General features: G+C 37.4%; 1 protein-coding gene across 8 annotated transcripts in view; it reads right to left on the bottom strand.

Annotated features, from left to right (window-relative positions):
* Hdc (histidine decarboxylase) overlaps nucleotides 1-10,255 on the bottom strand; it is a 50,139-nt gene extending 39,884 nt beyond the window's left edge. For 5 of the 8 annotated variants that reach the window (XR_003656949.1, XM_028322029.1, XM_028322032.1 and 2 more), the window contains exons 1-2: nucleotides 10,162-10,254; nucleotides 2,792-2,838 (exon numbers count right to left, since the gene is read on the bottom strand). Coding sequence is in view for 7 of the 8 variants with exons in the window: in XM_028322029.1 (XP_028177830.1) it covers nucleotides 2,792-2,819 (28 nt within the window). In the remaining variant the exon portion in view is untranslated. Of the gene's footprint in view, nucleotides 1-2,791; nucleotides 2,839-10,161 lie in introns of all 8 variants that reach the window. The other 3 variants (XM_028322034.1, XM_028322036.1, XM_028322030.1) reach the window with 2 other exon arrangements.
* Nucleotides 10,256-20,423: the final 10,168 nt, after the last annotated feature.

The following is a 20,423-nucleotide window of genomic DNA, read 5'->3' as shown; positions in this document are numbered from 1 at the left end:
AAGTGTGGTGATAGCACTCATATAGACTCATCTCACTTATGAGGCGTGTTTACAAGCTGTTTTCGAGAGTCCTTACGAATCATCTCGCTCGCAGACTCGACGACTTCCAGTCTTCCGAACAAGCTTGTTTCCGAAAAGGCTTTAGTATTATGGTACACACACAGGTACGCTACGGCAAATTATACAGAAGACCAAGGAGTCGCGATATCGGGGATGATATCGGAGTCATGGCCTCCGTAGAGCCTTTCAATAAGTGGGTATAAAATTGAACATGGACAAGACAAAAACCAAGTCAAATGTCCGTGTTGCACCCACTCCTCTGAAGGTTGGAGACTACACTCGAAGTTGTTGACAATTGTGTACACCTGGGACAAGAGTCCAGATAGTTACGTCCAACTTTGAGAAAGAAGTCTATCGCTGAATTCAACTCAGCTAAGCATCGATCGGGAAGCTTCGCTATTACGTCTGAAATACCGTAACGTCTTAAGACAAAAGTCTTCTACCAGTGTGTGTTGCCAGTGATGGTGTATGGATGTGAAACTTGGTCGCTTACTATGAGCCTAATAAGAATCAGAAATGTGAATATCGGCAAGATAACCAAAGTGACCGGCATAGCCCGTAAAATTGCATAAATCAAGTAGCAGTGGGCGGGGCACATAGCTCGTACAGATAATGTCTGTTGGGACTGAAAAGTTGTCGAGTGGAAACCACGGACCAGTGAGCAGGCCCCCACTAGGTAGACCGACGATCTGGTGAAGGTCGAGGGAAGAACCTGGAAGAATTATTTTAATAAGATAGCAATAGCAGTGTATTTTTTTTAATGAAACCTCAAAAAAATAGTTTTATTGTCTTCTGTCCAATGACTGGTACGGTCCAATGATTGGTAGTTCACCCTATTATTATGCTCTATTGATTTCATTATTATTTTAAGTTACACAAACAATTTATAGCACAATAAAAGTATCTATTTTCATTTAATATCAATTCGGTGTACGTGTTTTCTCAATTCGATGCCCCATATTCCGCGGAATTGAGATCCACGGAATTGAGGAAAAATCACATTTCATCAAATTACTCGAAAATATTATAAATTACAACGATTTCTACCAAACGTAATGGCAGATATCAGTTAAATACTTAATTAATTCAGCAGTAATCTCATTAAATACTTCATGAACATTATTAATGTCGCACACCGGTTTGAGAAATGACCAGTGACCAAAAATTCTGAGTGATTTCAAACCTCTGAAAAATGCTCCTCAAAGCGACTGATCCCTCTTTTATACTGCTCGACCACTCGAGTGCAACTGCTAGTTTATGGGAATCAGGCGTGGGTGTTCGTATTGTGCGTTGTTAGTGATATAGGAGCACAAAAGTAAAAATCACGGAATTGAGGCACACACGTCGGACAAAATTTAAATGTGTTACTGTATTAAAACCCAAGGACTTGCAATAAAGAAACTCATTTATATAGCTTTATTAACTATCCCTTGTTCTGTGAATGTGGGTTTCATAATGGGGAAGTTATTATTTCAAAAGTTATGAAGCAAAAACGAGTAAATTCTGGAAACCGGACACTCCATTTTAGGCCAAATTTCGCCCGTTTTTGAACTTTCGGATTTTTTCAAGGCGAGATGTAAAACCTGGCGGTCTTCTAAATATGCTCTCCATCAAGTCAAGAGTCCTATAAATACGTGTGATTTTTTTCAAGTCCGTACTTCAATTTTAAAGGTACTTTTTTCGCCCCAGTAGGTCGATCGGTCGTCCCCGTAGAAATGCCCTTTTAGTTGTATAATATTTACAGACAGCATGAAAGTTGTTACAAAAAGTTGGAACTACGTGTAAGTCAGTAGATGATTTTGATGAGACTGTGTAATGTCACAGAATGTTGTAGCAAATACTATAGGGATACAGGGTGTTTGGCGGAAGGTTACACAAACTTCGTGGGTGTATAGGTAAGGTCATTTTAAGAATACAAGTTCGCCCATTTGACCCTAAGTGAGCTAATTTTTTCAGCATTGTTTGAAAAAAAAATGTCTATAAAATATATTCGTGAAGGAATTTTTTAAATCGGTCCTATAGTTTTTTAATATATTCCTTACAAACATACAAAAATACAAATCATTCTTCTTTAGAATATAGTTGTTGCAATTCACGAAGGCGAGTGAGCTTTACATGTGGTGGCTCGCTACTGTTCGTTTTTCATAAGTTTTGATAGACATTACACTATCGTTATTTATGTGCATGTACACGTACACACACAACTATACAAGTAAAGCTCACTCGCCTTTGTGAGTTGCAAGAACTATAGATTAATAATAAACTTCACTTCTTTATAGCAATGTTTAGCAGTGTTAATTACAGTGGAAAATGTCTGGTAATAAAAATACTTTGGTATTTTTAATAAAAGTAGTACCTAAATTTTACGTAATAAATCAAAAGAAACTGGACGAAAGGACAAAATTAAGGAACGATTTTCGCGAAAAGACATAATCATTCTATTTCAGTTAAAGAAAATATAGAGTTACTTTTAGTTTATTTATTTAGTTAAATCTGTCAAAATATACATATACGCCCATATTCACAAACGATGCTTGCTTATGTGAAGCAGCAAATCGAACGCACAGCGTAGAACAGAGCTCTGTGATTAGTTCTTGTGTCACCCTGTGCGTCCACGCGCACTGTGAGACCTCATAGTAATGTTTGTGAATACGAGCGATAGTACCTCTTTTCGTTTATGAATTGGTCTCTTGAACCAAAATAAAAAAAAACTGTTTAAGTTTAAACTTACCTTTGACTCTGAATTCGGAGTGGTCCATTTTTATTTCAATGAATTATCTGTAACAATGTAATTTCCATATTAATAACTGCTCAGAAAACAGATAAATAGTAATCAGTAGGTAGGTAAACGTACATAAATACGTAACAAATACATTTTGTATAGAATTTTACCTTTAAGTTAATTAAAATTATAAAGAATAATAACGAGAAGATTAAAAACTGGAAAAGATTTAACTAGGAAAAGACTGTCTAAATAGTGCCTTAACCACTTTGTTTCTTGGCCATGTAAGTTTTTGTGTTTCCTTCTTCTTCATCTTGTCGTGTCGACAACAAACCTACACAGTGTCGCCTAAAACTCCGCTACAAGAGTGGCGTTGTCAGTAGCATTCATTAAATCTTCCTGCGTGCAGTTGTTTGGGCACACAGGGCACGTCATGTGCTTTATCGACTGGGGAACACAACCACACTTGCCCTCCAAGTTTGAACCATCTGAGAATCCCCACCTGAACAGATTGTCCTTACTACGGCCGACCTGCGTCCGAAGTCTATTTAACCTTCGGAAGGCAACAGGGGTGACCAGTCACCCCACTAGTTCAAAAAAGTCTTCATACGCTTAGTTGCAGTTGTTGTGTCTTTCTGTCGTTTGGTCTATTCTCTAATTGGAGGGAGAGCTATCAGTCGCATGTGTCAACATATCGCGTTAGGTTCATGTTTTTGATATTTTGACACTGCTGGGGTGACTCATCACCCCTGTTGCCTTTTAAGTATACTTTATTTTTTCGTGTTGCTAAAGTAAATGGTTGGTTTTGGAGTAAAAATGGCTTTGTTTTCGGATGATCAAATCGAAAAATACTTTCATGGACTTGCTGATGTCAATTCCTATGATAAACGCTGCTCAGATGATAATAAGATATCTAAAATTGAAGACAATAATCTCAGTTCAGTCGAAGGAGGAATACTTTATTTCCAATAGCGAAAATTGTTACGACGATGACGTTTTACTAGCACAATTCAAAAAAATGTGCTACTATGTAAGAACAGACATGTTTGGTCTTCTTGGTTTCATCACCTTGGAGTCAAACACCTCGACGAAATATAGTAACTCTTGCGAGAGATGCGAGAATTATAGAGCAATTACACATGGCATTCTAAATATGAACTAGGGACCTCCTGAGGGTGCACCTTCAGCAAAGTTATAGAAGCAGGCAAGGTGTGTGCTGTGTCAAAGAAAACTGAACAAAAAAGTTATGACATCTCGTATAAAATGTCAACTACCCTCATGCCCTGAAAATCGAAAAGACATTTGCTTTAACTGTGCTTTATGTTAAAAATTAATTTATTAAAAATATATAAACTGTTAAATGAAAGCATTTTTAGTTTTATAATGAAACAAAGTAATAGATCTAATCATTAATAAGTTTGATTTTTCATTACAAAGCTATTTTATTTCAAATTATATTTGTGGGGTGACTGGTCACCCCTGTTGCCTTTTACGCATACAAAAAAAGTGTTGCCTGCCGAAGGTTAAAGACTTCCAGGTAAGCCAGGGGAGCTCATGTCCAGGTGGAGGACGCTAAGACATAGGGACGAAAGGGCAGGGAAGATCAGCTCATGACGTCATAACCTGAATCTCTCTTTTGACCGATCGTCATCAAGAAGAGTTTTTTATGTTTGACTAATGGCCGCCCGCGACTTCGTATGCGTTTTACCCCCTTAGGGGTGGAGTTTCGTAAAATCCTTTCTTAGCGGATGCTACGTCATAACATCTACCTGCATGCCAAATTTCAGCCCGATCCGTCCAGTGGTTTGGGCTGTGCGTTGATAGATCACTATGTCAGTCAGTCAGTCAATCAGTCACCTTTGAGTAAGATAGATTAAACGTATTTAACCCACATGTTTAACTAAAAAACCGTCCAAATGAAAATTAAAATTGGTATTAACCTCGAATGAGCCGTATTACTATAATTCTTTAATCTTGTACAGACAACAACCCATCAAGCTAAAAGCTATGACCTTAAGCAGTCGTTATAGGGTTCATTTTGCAGCAAAAATATTGAACTAACGTGCGGTCGTCTGTACACCAGACATACCCGCGTAGAAGCCATACAAATGAAGGGAAACTTGTACATTGTGGATAGTGTTGCTATAGTTTATAGTAAAACTGACTGTAGACTGCGACTTCGTCCGCTTGAATTTCATCATCATTTCAGCCACAGGACGTCCACTGCTGAACATAGGCCTCCCCCAATGACTTCCACATCGCGCGGTTGGTAGCGGCCTGCATCCAGCGCCTTCCTGCTACCCTTATGAGGTCGTCGGTCCACCGCTTGAACTTGGGTCTAACCAATCAAGCAATTTAAATTCAAACTCTTTATTAGTATGTAGGACCTTTTCAGGGTACTAATCCCTACACTTCCCAAATATAGCCCACCACTTTAGGACAACATAATATGGGCTGATGCTGAGAAGAAGCGGCGAAAGAAACTCAGTCATATCATTAAAATCAGCCCTTAGTCAATAAAGTTAGTAAAACTTCTTCACACAGCTTATTAAAAACTTATATTTTCATAATAAAGACTTATTATAGTGAGACGAACCAGTAAAAAAAGCTCAATAAAGTTCAAAAGTAGATAGGAAACAAATTATTAATTATTACGCAAAAAAGTTTCTCCTTGACATTTGACCTACATTCAAAGTACCCAATTTTTATTGCCTCTATTTATTTTCAAAAAAAGAGAAAATCTATTTTCTCGTACATTTTCACTTAAAAAGCCAAGGGACGTGGGCAGTACAAACACAGGGGTCAATACGTACTCAATACATCACATAATCTGTCATTGCTAAGTTTCGATTTAAAAAGACCTTTCTATATTGTTTGTTTCTTTGGCTATTTCAGACTGAGAAGGTGGCTATATTATTTTTTGTTGATTTTTATCAATATTGATTTCGGTTAGTGTGTATTTACTAAGGTTTTAAGCTTGGAGGATGATTTCAGGCAAAAGCTACTGGACGGAATTTTGAAATCAGGCAATGTAAAATAGTCCAGTCATTACGTACATTCAAAAAAGAAAATGAATTTGCGCTTCTAATTTTTTAATATGTTGTAGGGGATACCTAGAAAAGCTTAACTTGAGATTGTCGACCAAGCTTTCCTAGGAGCTTTCGCCGCCATGTTGAAAAAAGGGGTAAAATTTGTTTTTCGGCAATAACTCGGCTATCCGATGAGACTCGAAAATGTTTGTAGGACACTTTTTGTAGCTTTCTTTGTGCTCTACAATAACGCCCGAACCATTTTTAGCGTATCATGCATCGTTATCGAGATATCGATCGATAAAGTCAAAAATTTTGGACACAAATTATTTCGGAATAATTAAATAATTAACGTCAGATACGTACAACATAACTTCGAAGGAAAGGTTGCAATCATATTCGACGGTTATCCGACTGATATGACACTCGCTGGAACGAAAACTTCGGAAAGAGTACGACGTTCGAGAAAAAACCAATCGCCGGAGTTCACATTCGATGAGACAACTACTCCAAAAGTTAGCCAGGAGAAGTTTCTCACAAGGGATCAAAACAAGAACCAACTAATACAAATGCTTTGCCGTTACTTAAAAAAAAGTAATTAAAAAGTAATTAAAAGTAATTAAATTTTACTTTTTACTTTTTAATTAATTATTTAATTATTTCGGAATTTTTCATATTTATTAAGACCCAAAGAAAAAAAAAGAAAAAAACAAAAATTGTGTCCAAAATTTTTGACTTTATCGATCGATATCTCGATAACGATGCATGATACGCTAAAAATGGTTCGGGCGTTATTGTAGAGCACAAAGAAAGCTACAAAAAGTGTCCTACAAAAATTTTCGAATCTCATCGGATAGCCGAGTTATTGCCGAAAAACAAATTTTAAGCGTTTTCCAAGATGGCGGCGAAAGCTCCTAGGAAAGCTTGGTCGACAATCTCAAGTTAAGCTTTTCTAGGTATCCCCTACAACATATTAAAAAATTAGAAGCGCAAATTCATTTTCTTTTATTTGCCTTTTTTTCGGACGAAATGACTGGACTAAAAGCTCTACATCAAAAAAGCTCTAGGGCTTAGTTTGATACCTTTTTCAAAATATACGCCTAATAACTTACGTAATACTTTTTGTAACATTTAAATTATTGAATAACGAATGAGTATTGGATAAAATCCTTAATCATTAGATTGATTCAAAAATCTTAATCTAGTAAGTCCAGTTTTTCCCAAAATTTGAAGTAACCAAAGTTGACATCAGAAACCTAAGCTATTGCATGACTGAATTTATTTTTAGTGTCTATAAATGTGACATTTTTATATAGAACAAGGCAGGTATTTGACCGCAATCGCACCTGATGTTAAGTGAGATGCAGTCTAGGATGGTACATATCTGCCCTGTAAGTGCTAATTCACTCTCGCCTTGAAAAGGCCCGGATTTCGGGAAAGATCTGGCGCTCTCAATTTTGTTTTTTTCATTTAATTTTCTTTTTTTTAATTGACCGTTAACTGTTACAATCAAATGAGAGGTTTTTTTAACTAAACATTATAATTTTAACAGTTTTCATGCACACCAAACTGCGTCACCAGTATTAAAATAAAACCCAAAGCGTCCTTTTCTGAGGACATTAGCCGAAAGATGACAAGTCAGAATTAGGGTCACTTAACATAAATAAAGCAGGGATAGTATAATACGTTCAGGATTAGGAATAAAGAAGCCATATTTGGAACAGAGTTTAAAATAAATACTAAAAACTTTAGGTGCTATTTTTCAATAAAATTAAGCTGAAACTTGATTCAATCTTGGTCACAGTCAATCTATTTTTGAGATTGAATTACAATAAACTATTTATTTGGAAGAGCAATATTTAAGTTATTTTTTTCTAGCGTTATGAGTTGAATGTTTTTGTGATTCCCCTTTTTGTGATATTAATTGAATTTCCAGACTCATTTTACCCGACTTAAAAATAGGAGGTTCTCAATTCGATTGTATGTTTTTATCTGAAAAAATACATGTAAAAAAAAATTTAATGTCACCAGCTGGGTAAAATTTCACCCCAACTGTGGGCTTATTCGACCGTAAATAAATATCAATCGGATCTAAGTAGTAGCCTTTGTGGGAACGACGAGGACAGTTTCTTTGTCCTTGTTAATTTATTTAATTGGGAAAGAAACAACGGTAACTGAAAATAATTAAGAAATAGGAAGTGAGGGATAGACGTATTGAAAGTAGAATTTAATAAAAGATGATTTAAAAATTTAAGTCATGATCATCATCATCATTTCAGCTACAGGACGTCCACTGCTGAACAAGGCCTCCCAAATGACTTCCACATGGCACGGTTGGTAGCGGCCTGCATCCAGCGTTTTCCTGCTACCTTTATCAGTTCGTCGGTCCATTTAAGTAATATAATAAAAATGAATTATTGCTATACGTTATTCTCGCTAAACATGAGAATGGCAGGACAGATTTGGCTGATTTGTTTTTAAAAAAATGTTGTAATCCAGGGAAAGTTTAAATGGTGAGAAAACATGGGAAAATTTACGAATTGATTCTACTCGTATGAAGTCGCGGGCACAGCTAGTATCTTACTATATCTAAGCCTAAAAAAAATGCTTTATTTAAGTAATTGAACAGACTTAATTACATTTTTAAAAGATTTAATTAGAGTTAATGAAAACAATTTTTTTATTGCAATATTTTTATTTATTTATATTATTCTTTTTTGTTGTATAAAAAAACTGTAATAAAAATAAATAAGAATACTCGTAAGTCCAATTCATCATTTCTAGCTTTTGGAAAACCGTTTCATCCCCTTAGGGGGTTTTATTTATTTATTTAGAAAATATTAATATAAGATTAAGACTGCAGGCCTCTTTATAAAAGTACATTGTTGTTTGAAGAATTTTGGAAAATTTCTACGGATGTTTACGTCGTAAGAATTTTGGAAAATTTTTACAGATGTCTACGTCATAATGACTATCTGTGTATCTTCCAACGCAATTCCTTGAACTGTGTGTTGATAGATTAGTCAGTAACGTTTATCTTTTGTAAATAGTATTGTATACTACGAGTAGTAATTGTTAGTAATTTTGGCTTACGGTCCAATTTGTAATTTGTTAACATTATTAACAAATAAAACAATAACTAATGATTCAGATGATTAGTCATCAAGTAACTTATCAATTAACGATAAATTCATTTATGCTGGCATTATTGGGTTCCAGTCATTGCGCTTAAATTGTTGTTAGTTTATGACAATTAACTAATAATGTGTAAATGTCTGACAATCTATACTAATATTATAAATGCGAAAGTAACTCTGTCTGTCTGTCTGTCTTGCTTTCACGCCTAAACCACTAAACCGATTTTGATGCAATTTGGCATAGAGATAGTTTGAGTCCCGGGAAAGCACATAGGATAGTTTTTATACCGGTTTTTGAAACAGAGACGCGCGCGATAAAGTTTTTCTGTGACATACAAAATGCGGGCGGAAAGCTATCCCAACTAATATTATAAATGCGAAAGTAACTCTGTCTGTCTGTCTGTCTGTCTGTCTGTCTGTCTGTCTGTTACGCTTTCCCGCTTAAACCTCGCAACCGATTTTGATGAAATTTGGCATAGAGATAGTTTGAGTCCCGGGAAAGAACATAGGATAGTTTTTATCCCGGTTTTTGAAACAGGGACGCGCGCGATAAAGTTTTTCTGTGACAGACAAAATTCCACGCGGGCGAAGCCGCGGGCGGAAAGCTAGTTATCAATAAATTGATACACTTTTTATGAGATAACAAAACGTTGTTTCTCCATAGACTTTGAATGGAAATATCCAAAATTTGATTTCACTTGTAAGTTTATTTTATTTTATTTATTAGGACAATCAATAAAACAAACACGCATACCTACATGAAAATTTTAGTTAATTATTTTCATTGATTTGAAATAACCAAAAAATCAGAACCCTGTATCTCAGGGATCTTCCCAAGTCCATAAAAATTATAGCATTTGTGTATTTTAAATATTTTAAAAACAATAATAAAATTAAAACACTCGCGTATTTTTGATCTTGAAATCTTTGAAATTGACTTTTTTATAGGCACTGAAATTTCAGAATGCTAAAAAAATTTATAACTGCAACCTTTTACAAAATTTTACTGGTTCAATTTCAATAATTTTAACAAAACCGTTTATTCACGGTACAGTTTAATTTCTATAGAACACTGGCATGAAAAATTAAAACTGTCATTTTTGCAATAAAAAAATAATAAAAACAAATTCGAATAATTTTCAATTTAAATCCTGCTCTATATAAAATTGTTCTAAATTCAAATTGAAATGGTATTCTAAATTCAAATACTCACTGGCCAGTACACAATCTTCGAGGGTGTCACTAGGGGTGGTTACAGTACACTGTCCGGATCGTGCCAGTTGTAAGGCTTTTATACGGAGGGCAGTCGCGGTGAGGTGCATGAGCGGAGCGGGCAGCGGAGCGGATAGCGGAGCGGATTGGATTGGAAAAATAATTTATTCACCATGTCGATACAAGAGACTGGAGTTGACTGGACACGTGTGTCCAGTTGGTAAAACTCATTTCTTGGAAATAAATTGTCTTATAAAAATTCATTTCGTCATCTGGACACACCAAGAAATTAATGCATAACTATAGTCTGGTCTGTGAGCACGTAGAATTTTTTCCAATGACCCCAAGCTACCCATCTTTATCGCTCTCGCGTAATTATGTTGCTATCGCGCTCGCACACTCACCAGTCGTACCAGTCGCACAGTCGCGACAGCAATATAATTACGCGCGAGCGATAAGGATGGGTAGCTAGGGGTCATTGGACAAAATTTTACGTGCTCCCGGACCGGGCTTTAGTTGGCGAAAACATAAAAGTGTTTTTTCCCTATTTGTTCCTTCTCCTTCGTTCATTTCATCCAAATGATGTCCACTGCTGGACAAACTAAAATGTGTCCAGATGACGAAATATTAAATGATACTAATTTTAATTAATCAGAAATGAGGAGATCCTTAGGAGAACCAAAGTGACCGACAAGTCACCAAAATCAAGTGGCAGTGGGCAGGGCACATGGCTCGTAGAGACGATAGCCGCTGGGGCAGAAAATTCTCGAGTGGCAACCATGGTCACGGCGTGCGACGTGGGAAGGTGGACCGACGACATCATAAAGGTAGCAGGAAGGCGCTGGACGCAGGCCGCTACCAACCGGGCAGCATGGAAAGCATTGGGGGAAGCCTATGTTCAGCAGTGGACGTCCTATAGCTGAGATGATGATGATGATGAACCATGGACCGGAAGTGTGCGGGTGAGTGCGAGGGAGAGTCGCATTCCAGCGGGTCTATTCCACTTTGATCACCTGGCTTTGATGACCCAGGTGATCAAAGTGGACTTCCAGCGACAATTTAGTGTCCTTTGATCACCCACGGATACGATGCCCTGGGTGATCAAAGTTTTTAGTAAATAACAAAAATGTAAGTGTAAATACAAAACAAAATTATGTAAGTACAACAATTGGAGATGTGACTATTCAGAGGAGGTGTGATTTGTTTGTAGGTGATCAAAGGACACTAAAATAATAATTTAACTGGAGTCCACTTCACCCAAGGCATCGTATCCGTGGGTGATCAAAGGACACTAAATTGTCGCTGGAAGTCCACTTTGATCACCTGGGACATCACAGCCAGGTGATCAAAGTGGAATAGACCTTCCAGTGAAATGCGCAGTTAGCTCGATCGGGTGGTTTGCAAACTGTGATATCCGCCATTTTGTCGCACTCTGCCACCACCCCTATAGCTTGAGGACAATTTAAACAAGCAAAAATGTACAAAATACTTTTAATAGTTTTTCCGTAAACTTCAACCGAGTCGAGAGATCGTAATCGATTGTCATAACAAGATGTTATCGATGTTATCGTAATATATAATCGATTAGAATCCATAAAAACATCAGTGTCACTTCCGTTGGGCGCTATGTCAATATAATTATTCTGGGAGTTGCACTTGAAACCCAAATTTTGGTATAAATTTAGCACGTTTTTTGTTGGGTGTTATGTAAGAAGTAGTGTTGAATTATTTTTGTATTAAAATTTACGATTTTGAACTCAAAATTTGCATGGTATAGTGATTAAATCGTTTTTTTTAAGCAGGCTCAAACGACACTTTTTTATCTTATTATTGTAATGGAAAAGCGGCTCTACCATTACAATAATAAGATCGCCATCCAATAAATATTGCATTTGTTTTAATTAGATACCAAATTTTTTTTGTTTTAATTACTCACTAAAGATTTCCAGAAATTCCGCTAAAAATCTACAAGGGTAACTTTTTGTAATAAATAAAAAAGTTTTTCTTTTATCTATTTAATTATTTCAGAGTAAAGACTCTGAAATAATTAAATATTTATCACACTTTTGTAAAGCGAACAGTAGCGAGCCACCACACATGTAAAGCTCACTCGCCTTCGTGAATTGCAACAACTATACATAGTAATTTCCACATAAGCATACTCGTACTTATACCTAAGGCTGATTTTTCAAGTTTTAACTTAATCTTTATATTTTATCTCAAGAAAAAAATTGATATTTTGACTTATTTCTCATACAGAAACTGTGAAAATGCCAAATATTCGATGATTGAAAAATCAGCCCTTACTTTAAACTTGTCGACACCTTTGCCCGTATTCACAAACGATGCTTGCTTATGTGAAGCAGCAAATCGAACGCACAGCGTTGAATAGAGCTCTAAAATTTATTCGTGTGTCACCCTGTGCGTCCACGCGCACTGTGAGACCTCATAGTAATGTTTGTGAATACGGGCGTTAGGCTGATTTTCACTACCTAATTTTTACGGTAAGTATGACGATCGGGTGTTTTTGTATGGAGTTTGACAGATTTTTGACATTGTTAAAGTAAGATGGTGCAACTCAACCTTACTGTACCATCTAACTGTAGTACAGACGACGGTACTTCAACGTACCCACTGTGGGTTCTTGTGCAGTTGTAATAGGGGCGAGTGCAACAAAAATGGGTAGCCTGATATAATGTCGTGTGTACATTGAGGCAGGCCCAGTCAATAGCAAAATAGGGTATCGTCCATAGTAATTTTAGTATTTCATATCTACAGGGACATCTTAGTCGATCTATATAAATCATACATGTTATTGAATTAGAAACCAGTTCACTCGCAGACGCGCGTAATTATTTATTAAGGCCATGATTTCCCAAATTGTCGATATTTGACCGATTTTGTTTGCAGATAGCTTCTAAATGAAAAGATATTTTAGCAAACAAAAAATTGTACGAGTAAGTTAATGTCTTTAACTAGGGCGACAACTTTTCCAAAACACGATATTGCATAGTTTGTCCGATAAAAAAAAATCCCAAAGAAGTACGTCGACGGCTTTTTTGTTTTACTCTCATATATTCATTTTTAACATTTTACACTTAAAATATATACTAATAGATAGGACTTTGTATTTTCTAGGTCGACAACTTTTCAAACTTTTGTTATTGCGTCTTATTTAGTTACTATGTTGAAAAAATGTGAAAAAATCGGCCATGACGGCTTGGACAATCTTAATCAGTCGCGCGGTGGCGCTTACGGAGGACGGACGCGTGTCAGTTTTATTCCTGTGACAGTTCGCGACTTGTCAATATTTTTGACAAAATCGCCTCTGTCTGGCGGGTGGCGAGTCACAGTATAATAATATCAGTATTACTGGAGAAAGCTAAGAATTTTCAATCATGATACATAGTACATTTTCCAAAATAAAACCAATGAGTTAAAATTAATTTATTTATGGGAAATTGTGAGTCAAGCCTCTGATATAATAATATTTTAGGCTGTTTTTATACAGAAATAAATTTGTTTATTATTATTATTTTTCCACGGTATCTAACCTTGATTTTAAAACTAAGCCACGGGAATATAAAAGGCTTCTAAAGTTCTAATATACTAATTCGCCTTCTTTTAAATGCCACTTAACTATTCCAAAGAAAGCGTCAAATAAAGAACAATATTTATTATGACTTGTCCTCCTGATTTATATGTTACGGTAAATGTGATAAAAATTTTTTTAAACATGCTGAATTATAAAACTAGATGGCGATACAGTTATTTAATTGATACCATAAATAATTATTTTAGAAGTTTACTGCTTGAATCTGAGTTACAAATTCTAAAAGGTCAGACGAGGACCTCTAGGCAAGTTGTTTTGAGGATTGTTTACTATTTCTGGGTTTACAATGATTAATTTAGAGTCATTTGCTTAAATAGAATAGCAAAATGTAAAAGAACATTAGTATTTCATATTAAAATGGAATTTAAATTTTTGTGATCATTTACTATTTTTGTCGGTAAAAAGTATTTGTTTGACTTAATATTATCATCTTTCATTTGACATTATTGATTGACAAACATTTGTGTGCATGAACATTATAATAATATTTGTTTCGGGCTGGGTGTTTTCTAACCATTCTTCTTCTTCCTCGGTCCCTCACTGATGAGGATCGCGACCACAGATAGTGTTCCTCCACAGACTGCGGTCATAAGCTGTGTGGACTGCACTATGCACGGTTTCTAACCATAATATTTATTTATTTATGTTATGTTATTTAAGTATTTTCATATCCCATAGTACAAGCTTTGCTTACTTTGAGACTAGAGGCGCAGTGTTAAAATATTATGTCGAAGGATATTTAATTTTATTATTTATTTATTAACTATTTGAAGATTACGTAAACCGTCATCCAACTTACGGTTTGTTTTTACACTGTGGCGTCAACGCGTCGCGCGAGTGTCAGCGCGAGGTGTGCGGGGGCTGAGGTAAACAAATGCACGGCATCGAGGCGGTAAATCCTAGCCTTAATTAATGATTTGGCCAATTACAACGTTTCTTACGTCACTTTTCAATATTGTATGGGATCGCTAAAACATGACAATATCACACACAATTTGTAATAGGTAACTTAAGGGACTACTCGTTCCCACCGCTGCAACTCCTGTGTAGCCAGGATCTACAGCTTGACCGCCAATAACCCAACCAGTGAAGGTCAAGTTTGTCCCGGAGAAACGTTAGGTACTGTCATTGGACCCGCAAAGATATTAATATAATCACGCTTCCCGTGGATGTCGTAGGAAGCGACGAAGGGACAAAATAAATACAGGGTGTAATTTTTAACAGATTATAGTTAGTTCGATTCCCGGGTGTAGCAAGCAAATTTTTGAAAATCTTTGAATGCAGTTCTATTTCTTTTCAAAAATAAAGGAATGTTTTCTTTGAGAATTTTTTTCTATCTACAATATTAAGAGTACTTTCCATCCAGGTGGCATTACAAAATTCCACACTGTATATGCGATCATCAGGCCTCCCCAACCCGTCTGGCCAGCGTGGGGAGTGTAGGTCAAATCCTCCATTTGCCTCTGGTAAATTAGAGGGTCATGTTCCTGCAGTGGAGGCTAACCTGATGATGATGTACAAAATCCACAAAGAAGAAGCTCTTGGCCTGCATTTCACCTGATGGAAAGTGACGATCAGGCCGAAGGTGGAAGCGAGCTTCACCCGGAATACTCAACTACAGAGGAACTGGCTATCATACCATCAACTGCCGATCAACAATACTGACAACTGCTGCTGGTGATGCTGTTAAGATGGTGATAGATGGTCAAGACAGGTGGACATAAAACGAGCCCTACCACCAACCATCATCAGCATAATCATTTCAGCCATAGGACGGATTAGCAAGCTGATGTGGCAAGGGGCAGGGCACATAGTAGAACTAACAGCCGATGGGGCAGCAAGGTTCTGGAGTGGAGGCCACGTACCGGAAAACGCAGCGTGGGACGTCCACCTACAATTGCCGACGACCTCGTAAAGGTAGCAGGAAGGCGCTGGATGCAGGCCGCTACCAACCGCGCGACATGGAAATCATTGGGGGAGGCCTATGTTCAGCAGTGAATCACCAACCAAACCAAGTAGAAAAATCTGCTTAATCTGGGAATCGAACCCGGGATCATGGTATGAAATATACACTAATCACAGAAAGTAAAGAGATATGTGACAAGGGGGCGGGGCCGGTGTCGCAGCAATATGCCCAAAAACAGAACACATTGCTGCAGACGTCATAATGTAAACAGTTTACATTGCTTGCGTAGTGCTAAAGATTATTCGAACGTTGAGTACTGATACCGCAGTGGATAATGAGCACATATTTTGATTACTTTGTGTGTGTCAATTTCTAATGCAACACTGACTTTTGAACTCAGCGCATTAGTTGACATTTCTCTTTATCTCTATGGAAATATACAAGATCATCTTTCAGGGAATTTCCCTTAAAAATATTTTTATAAATATACAAGTCATTGTTGTTTGTTATGTCCACTGAACCTCGACAATACTTAGGTAAGAAATTAGTTTTCAGAAATCATTTGATTAAGCAAAAGTAATTTGGTTGCTATGCAATTAAGATGTGTTTATATGGACAATCATTGTTGAAAAAACTGTGTGATTTTTAACGCAAGTTCATGGTAATTTTCTTGTACCGTGTGGTATACAATGAATGGCTGCTTTTCCACAAGAAGGAAAATAGAATATTAAGTACTATCGCACATTTAGAAAAGTTCGTTCGTTCGTTTCAGCCAAATGACGTCCACTGCTGGACAAAGGCCTCCTCCAAGGTTTTCCACAATGCACGGTCCTGCGCTGCCCGCATCCAGGCTCTTCCCGCGACCTTTACCAGATCGTCGGTCCACCTAGTAGGAGGCCTGCCCTCGCTACGTCTTCCAGCCCGTGGCCCGTGGTCCAATTTTATTTAGAAAAGTAGTACAACTCAAGATATTTATTTTTTACAGGAACAGAAGTAGTTGACTGTTGACTGAATTTCTTCCGCCACTTCTTCTCAGCGCTGGATGATTTTGTTGTCCCTAAGAGTTGGTAGCACAAGCTATATTTGGGACCTATATTTAAGTGCCCTGAAAAGGGTCCTCTTTAATTAGGTATCAAGAATTTGAATTTGAGTGTTAATCTTTATCTAGCTGTGTGATAAAATATGGTTAGTAGATACTCAAAACACGTCATGGCTTTCCTTTATTTTCAACTAGCTTTCCGCCCGCGGCTTCGCCCGCGTGGAATTTTGTCTGTCACAGAAAAACTTTATCGCGCGCGTCCCTGTTTCAAAAACCGGGATAAAAACTATCCTATGTTCTTTCCCGGGACTCAAACTATCTCTATGCCAAATTTCATCAAAATCGGTTGCGAGGTTTAAGCGGGAAAGCGTAACAGACAGACAGACAGACAGACAGACAGACAGACAGACAGACAGACAGACAGAGTTACTTTCGCATTTATAATACTAGTTGGGATAACTAGCTTTCCGCCCGCGGCTTTGCCCGCGTGGAATTTTGTCTGTCACAGAAAAACTTTATCGCGCGCGTCCCTGTTTCAAAAACCGGGATAAAAACTATCCTATGTTCTTTCCCGGGACTCAAACTATCTCTATGCCAAATTTCATCAAAATCGGTTGCGAGGTTTAAGCGGGAAAGCGTAACAGACAGACAGACAGACAGACAGACAGACAGACAGACAGACAGACAGAGTTACTTTCGCATTTATAATATTAGTTGGGATTGGGATAGTTGGGATAAGACTAATAAAACGAATTTCACATTGTGGATCTTACAACGCGTTGTGAGCTGTTTTTCGATCAATGAGTTGTTAAGTTTTTCGAGCGTAACACGAATCTAAGTAGTATTTATATTTTTAATAATAAGTGACTTAAATACATAATAATAATTAGTTTATTAGGTAGTTTCGTTTTATGATTTGTTGATAAACAAGATCTTATCTGTTTGTAGTTGACCGCTAAATATTTAGCACTATTTTGGGTAGTACAAGACCACATGTATATAAAAAAGGATCTACTTATATTCCGGTAAAAATAACAATCTGAAATTAGTTTGGTTTCAAACCAAACCAAGTGCGTGCCACGTACAGTGTAGGGTTCCGTAGTTGTCAGTCGTTCACACAATATATTTCAGAAGCAAGCAAGTACTATTTTTCTTCTAAAGATTTTTTATTATGTATGTAATTTTATAATACACTAGCGGCCGCCCGCGACTTCGTACGCGTGGATCCCGTTTTACCCCCTTCCCGCTTTTCTGTTGAAACTTTTCCTGAATTTTCTTTGCTATAAACCTCACGGAGCCTGAGACCTTTCCAACGAATGCAAAACCGTGGAAATCGGTTCGTGCGTTCTGGAGTTATAGCGTCAGGGAGGAAAACCCGACTTATTTTTATATAGTAGATGAGTTAAACGACTATTACTCAACTAACTGATTTATCTTAACCGTTATAGTTTTTCTTGAAAGTTCATGCACTATTATCATGATTTTTTTCAGATTTTTTAAGCTAATAGTTTCGTTTTTAGAGGGGGGCGCCTGAGGTACGGGAGAGGTACGGGAGGGGTTTGAGTTATAAGCATACAAACCTGAGGTGGAATTGTGTAAAGCAATCGTAATCATTTGACAGTTCATAACGTACGATTATTCTGTCAAACGCTTTGTTTAACTGACTTTATCGTACGTTATGAACTGTCAAATGATTACGATTGCTTTAAATTAGTGAACATTCTTCATTGAAGAATGTTCACTAATTTTGTTTTTTAGCTTTCTGTATTCTCTGTTAAAAATAAAAAATACACGTGAAAGAATTATTTCGATACGTCAATTAGTTTCCAAGATATTGAATTTTAAAAGTGCGGGCGGCGGCCGGCCCGCCATTTTATGCGCGTGACGTCATATTACAGTGACTGGCTCATATTTGTATGGGTGGAATCTTGCAAGCTGAATTAAGACCCACTTCCAGGCAACCGATTAAGCTGAAATTTCGCAAACACATGTGATTTGGATGACCATGCAATATTATAATGACATGGAGCTGATCTGATGATGGAGCTGGAAGGTGGCCATAGGAACTCTATAATAAAACGACTTAAATCCATCGAATTTGGGTTCGTTCGTTTTGTATTGATGAGTACTTTAATTCTATATAGTAATCAGGGTCTAATGATGGAGCTGGAAGGTAATTCGCAATAAAACGACACAATCGCATCAAGTTTGGATTTGGTTCAATTTTAATTTTTGTGATGGGTCTGGGTGTTAATATGTATAATAAGTTTGTATTTACAAAAAAAAATGTATTTAAGTATGTTTATATCCGTTTTCTAGTGAGCGGACACTGTGAATGTACGTCACGCGGGGTCACGTGACCGTCGGCGGCACTCAATATTTGAATGCCTATAAAATCATAACTACTGGGTATTTTTGAATGAAATAAAAACTAATGTATTTGTAAATATAAAAGCCTAACTGTAAAATAGGTTTCAAGTGATTTTGCATACCTAGTAACATTCTCAATTCCACCTCTGAAGTTCTCGCTGACGTTTAACTGTGAAAAAAAACCTCCAGTGCAAGCACTGACTGAGCTTTGCGCTGGACATATAAAAATTTAGATTTTCAAATAAAGCATTTACTGAAACATGTTTGTTCATAAAAAGAACCATCTATCTTTAGTTTCTACAACAAATACCATAACACAGTCAAGTCAAAGCAAAAGTATGCGAAACCTGTGCAAATGGTGAAACAGTTAGTTTCACTAGAGTGCGCAAGATGGCGCTATATTAATATCTACTTAATTTTTTTTATTAATTTTATTGCATATCCAATGATTGTTTAACTTTCCCCCGGAACAAACTTGACCTTCACTGGTTGGGATTTTATTGGCGGTCAACCTGTAGATCCTGGCTACTAGAATAGCAGCGGTGGGAACGAGAAGTGGAAATACGTTTATAACGTCCTGTCACTCGCCAGTGCTGCCAACTGATTTTTCTTCACATTCAGGCTAAGAACTCATGGCGCGATTTTCACCCGCGCCCGCGGCGGTTGCGGGCCCGCAGCTTCTGTAGAATGCAAATACTTATGTAAAATCTAGTGCACAACTTACGACGCGGTTTTCGCTCTCAGCGGGCGCGGTTGTATGCGGTTCCCGCTCGGCGGTTTTCGCGCGCGCGAAAACCGCCCGATTGGCGGGCGACCATTTTGTTCCAATGACTCGATTTCAAATCGCACCATGAGTTCTTATAATAACCGCGCAAATAACCGCTCCCGTGAGTTTTGAAATAAAACCGCAATGAGGGCTATCGTTTTAGCGCTCACCAGTTAGCGCCACTGTAGAGTAAGGTCCTGTCACTTGCTAGTAGCGAAGACAGTGGCACCACCTTGTGAGCGCTAAAGTGGTAGGAGCACTAGCGCATTTGCACTCATCAAGATGGCGCCACTGTAGAGTAAGGTCCTGTCAATCGCCAGGGGTGCCAACTGTTAAGTATAAAAACGATAGCCCTCATTCCACAACCGCTGCGGGCGCGGGTGAAAATCGCGCCGTGATTTCTTAGCCTCATTCTTTTTTCAATGATCTTCGATCTGTTGTGGGTGGGACAGACATAATATTACAAACCGTACACTCCGACACAGCACCTGTCATTCGCATAATTAGTGCCATAGGTCAAGGAGACAGACAGACACCGTGTAATTTATGCTTATTATAATCGCTTTAAA

The sequence above is a fragment of the Ostrinia furnacalis genome, unplaced genomic scaffold (assembly GCF_004193835.3).
Source record: "Ostrinia furnacalis isolate ACB-3 unplaced genomic scaffold, ASM419383v2 OfSCF7590, whole genome shotgun sequence".
Lineage (NCBI taxonomy): Eukaryota > Metazoa > Arthropoda > Insecta > Lepidoptera > Crambidae > Ostrinia > Ostrinia furnacalis.
This window is presented reverse-complemented; position numbering and strand designations above follow the sequence as displayed.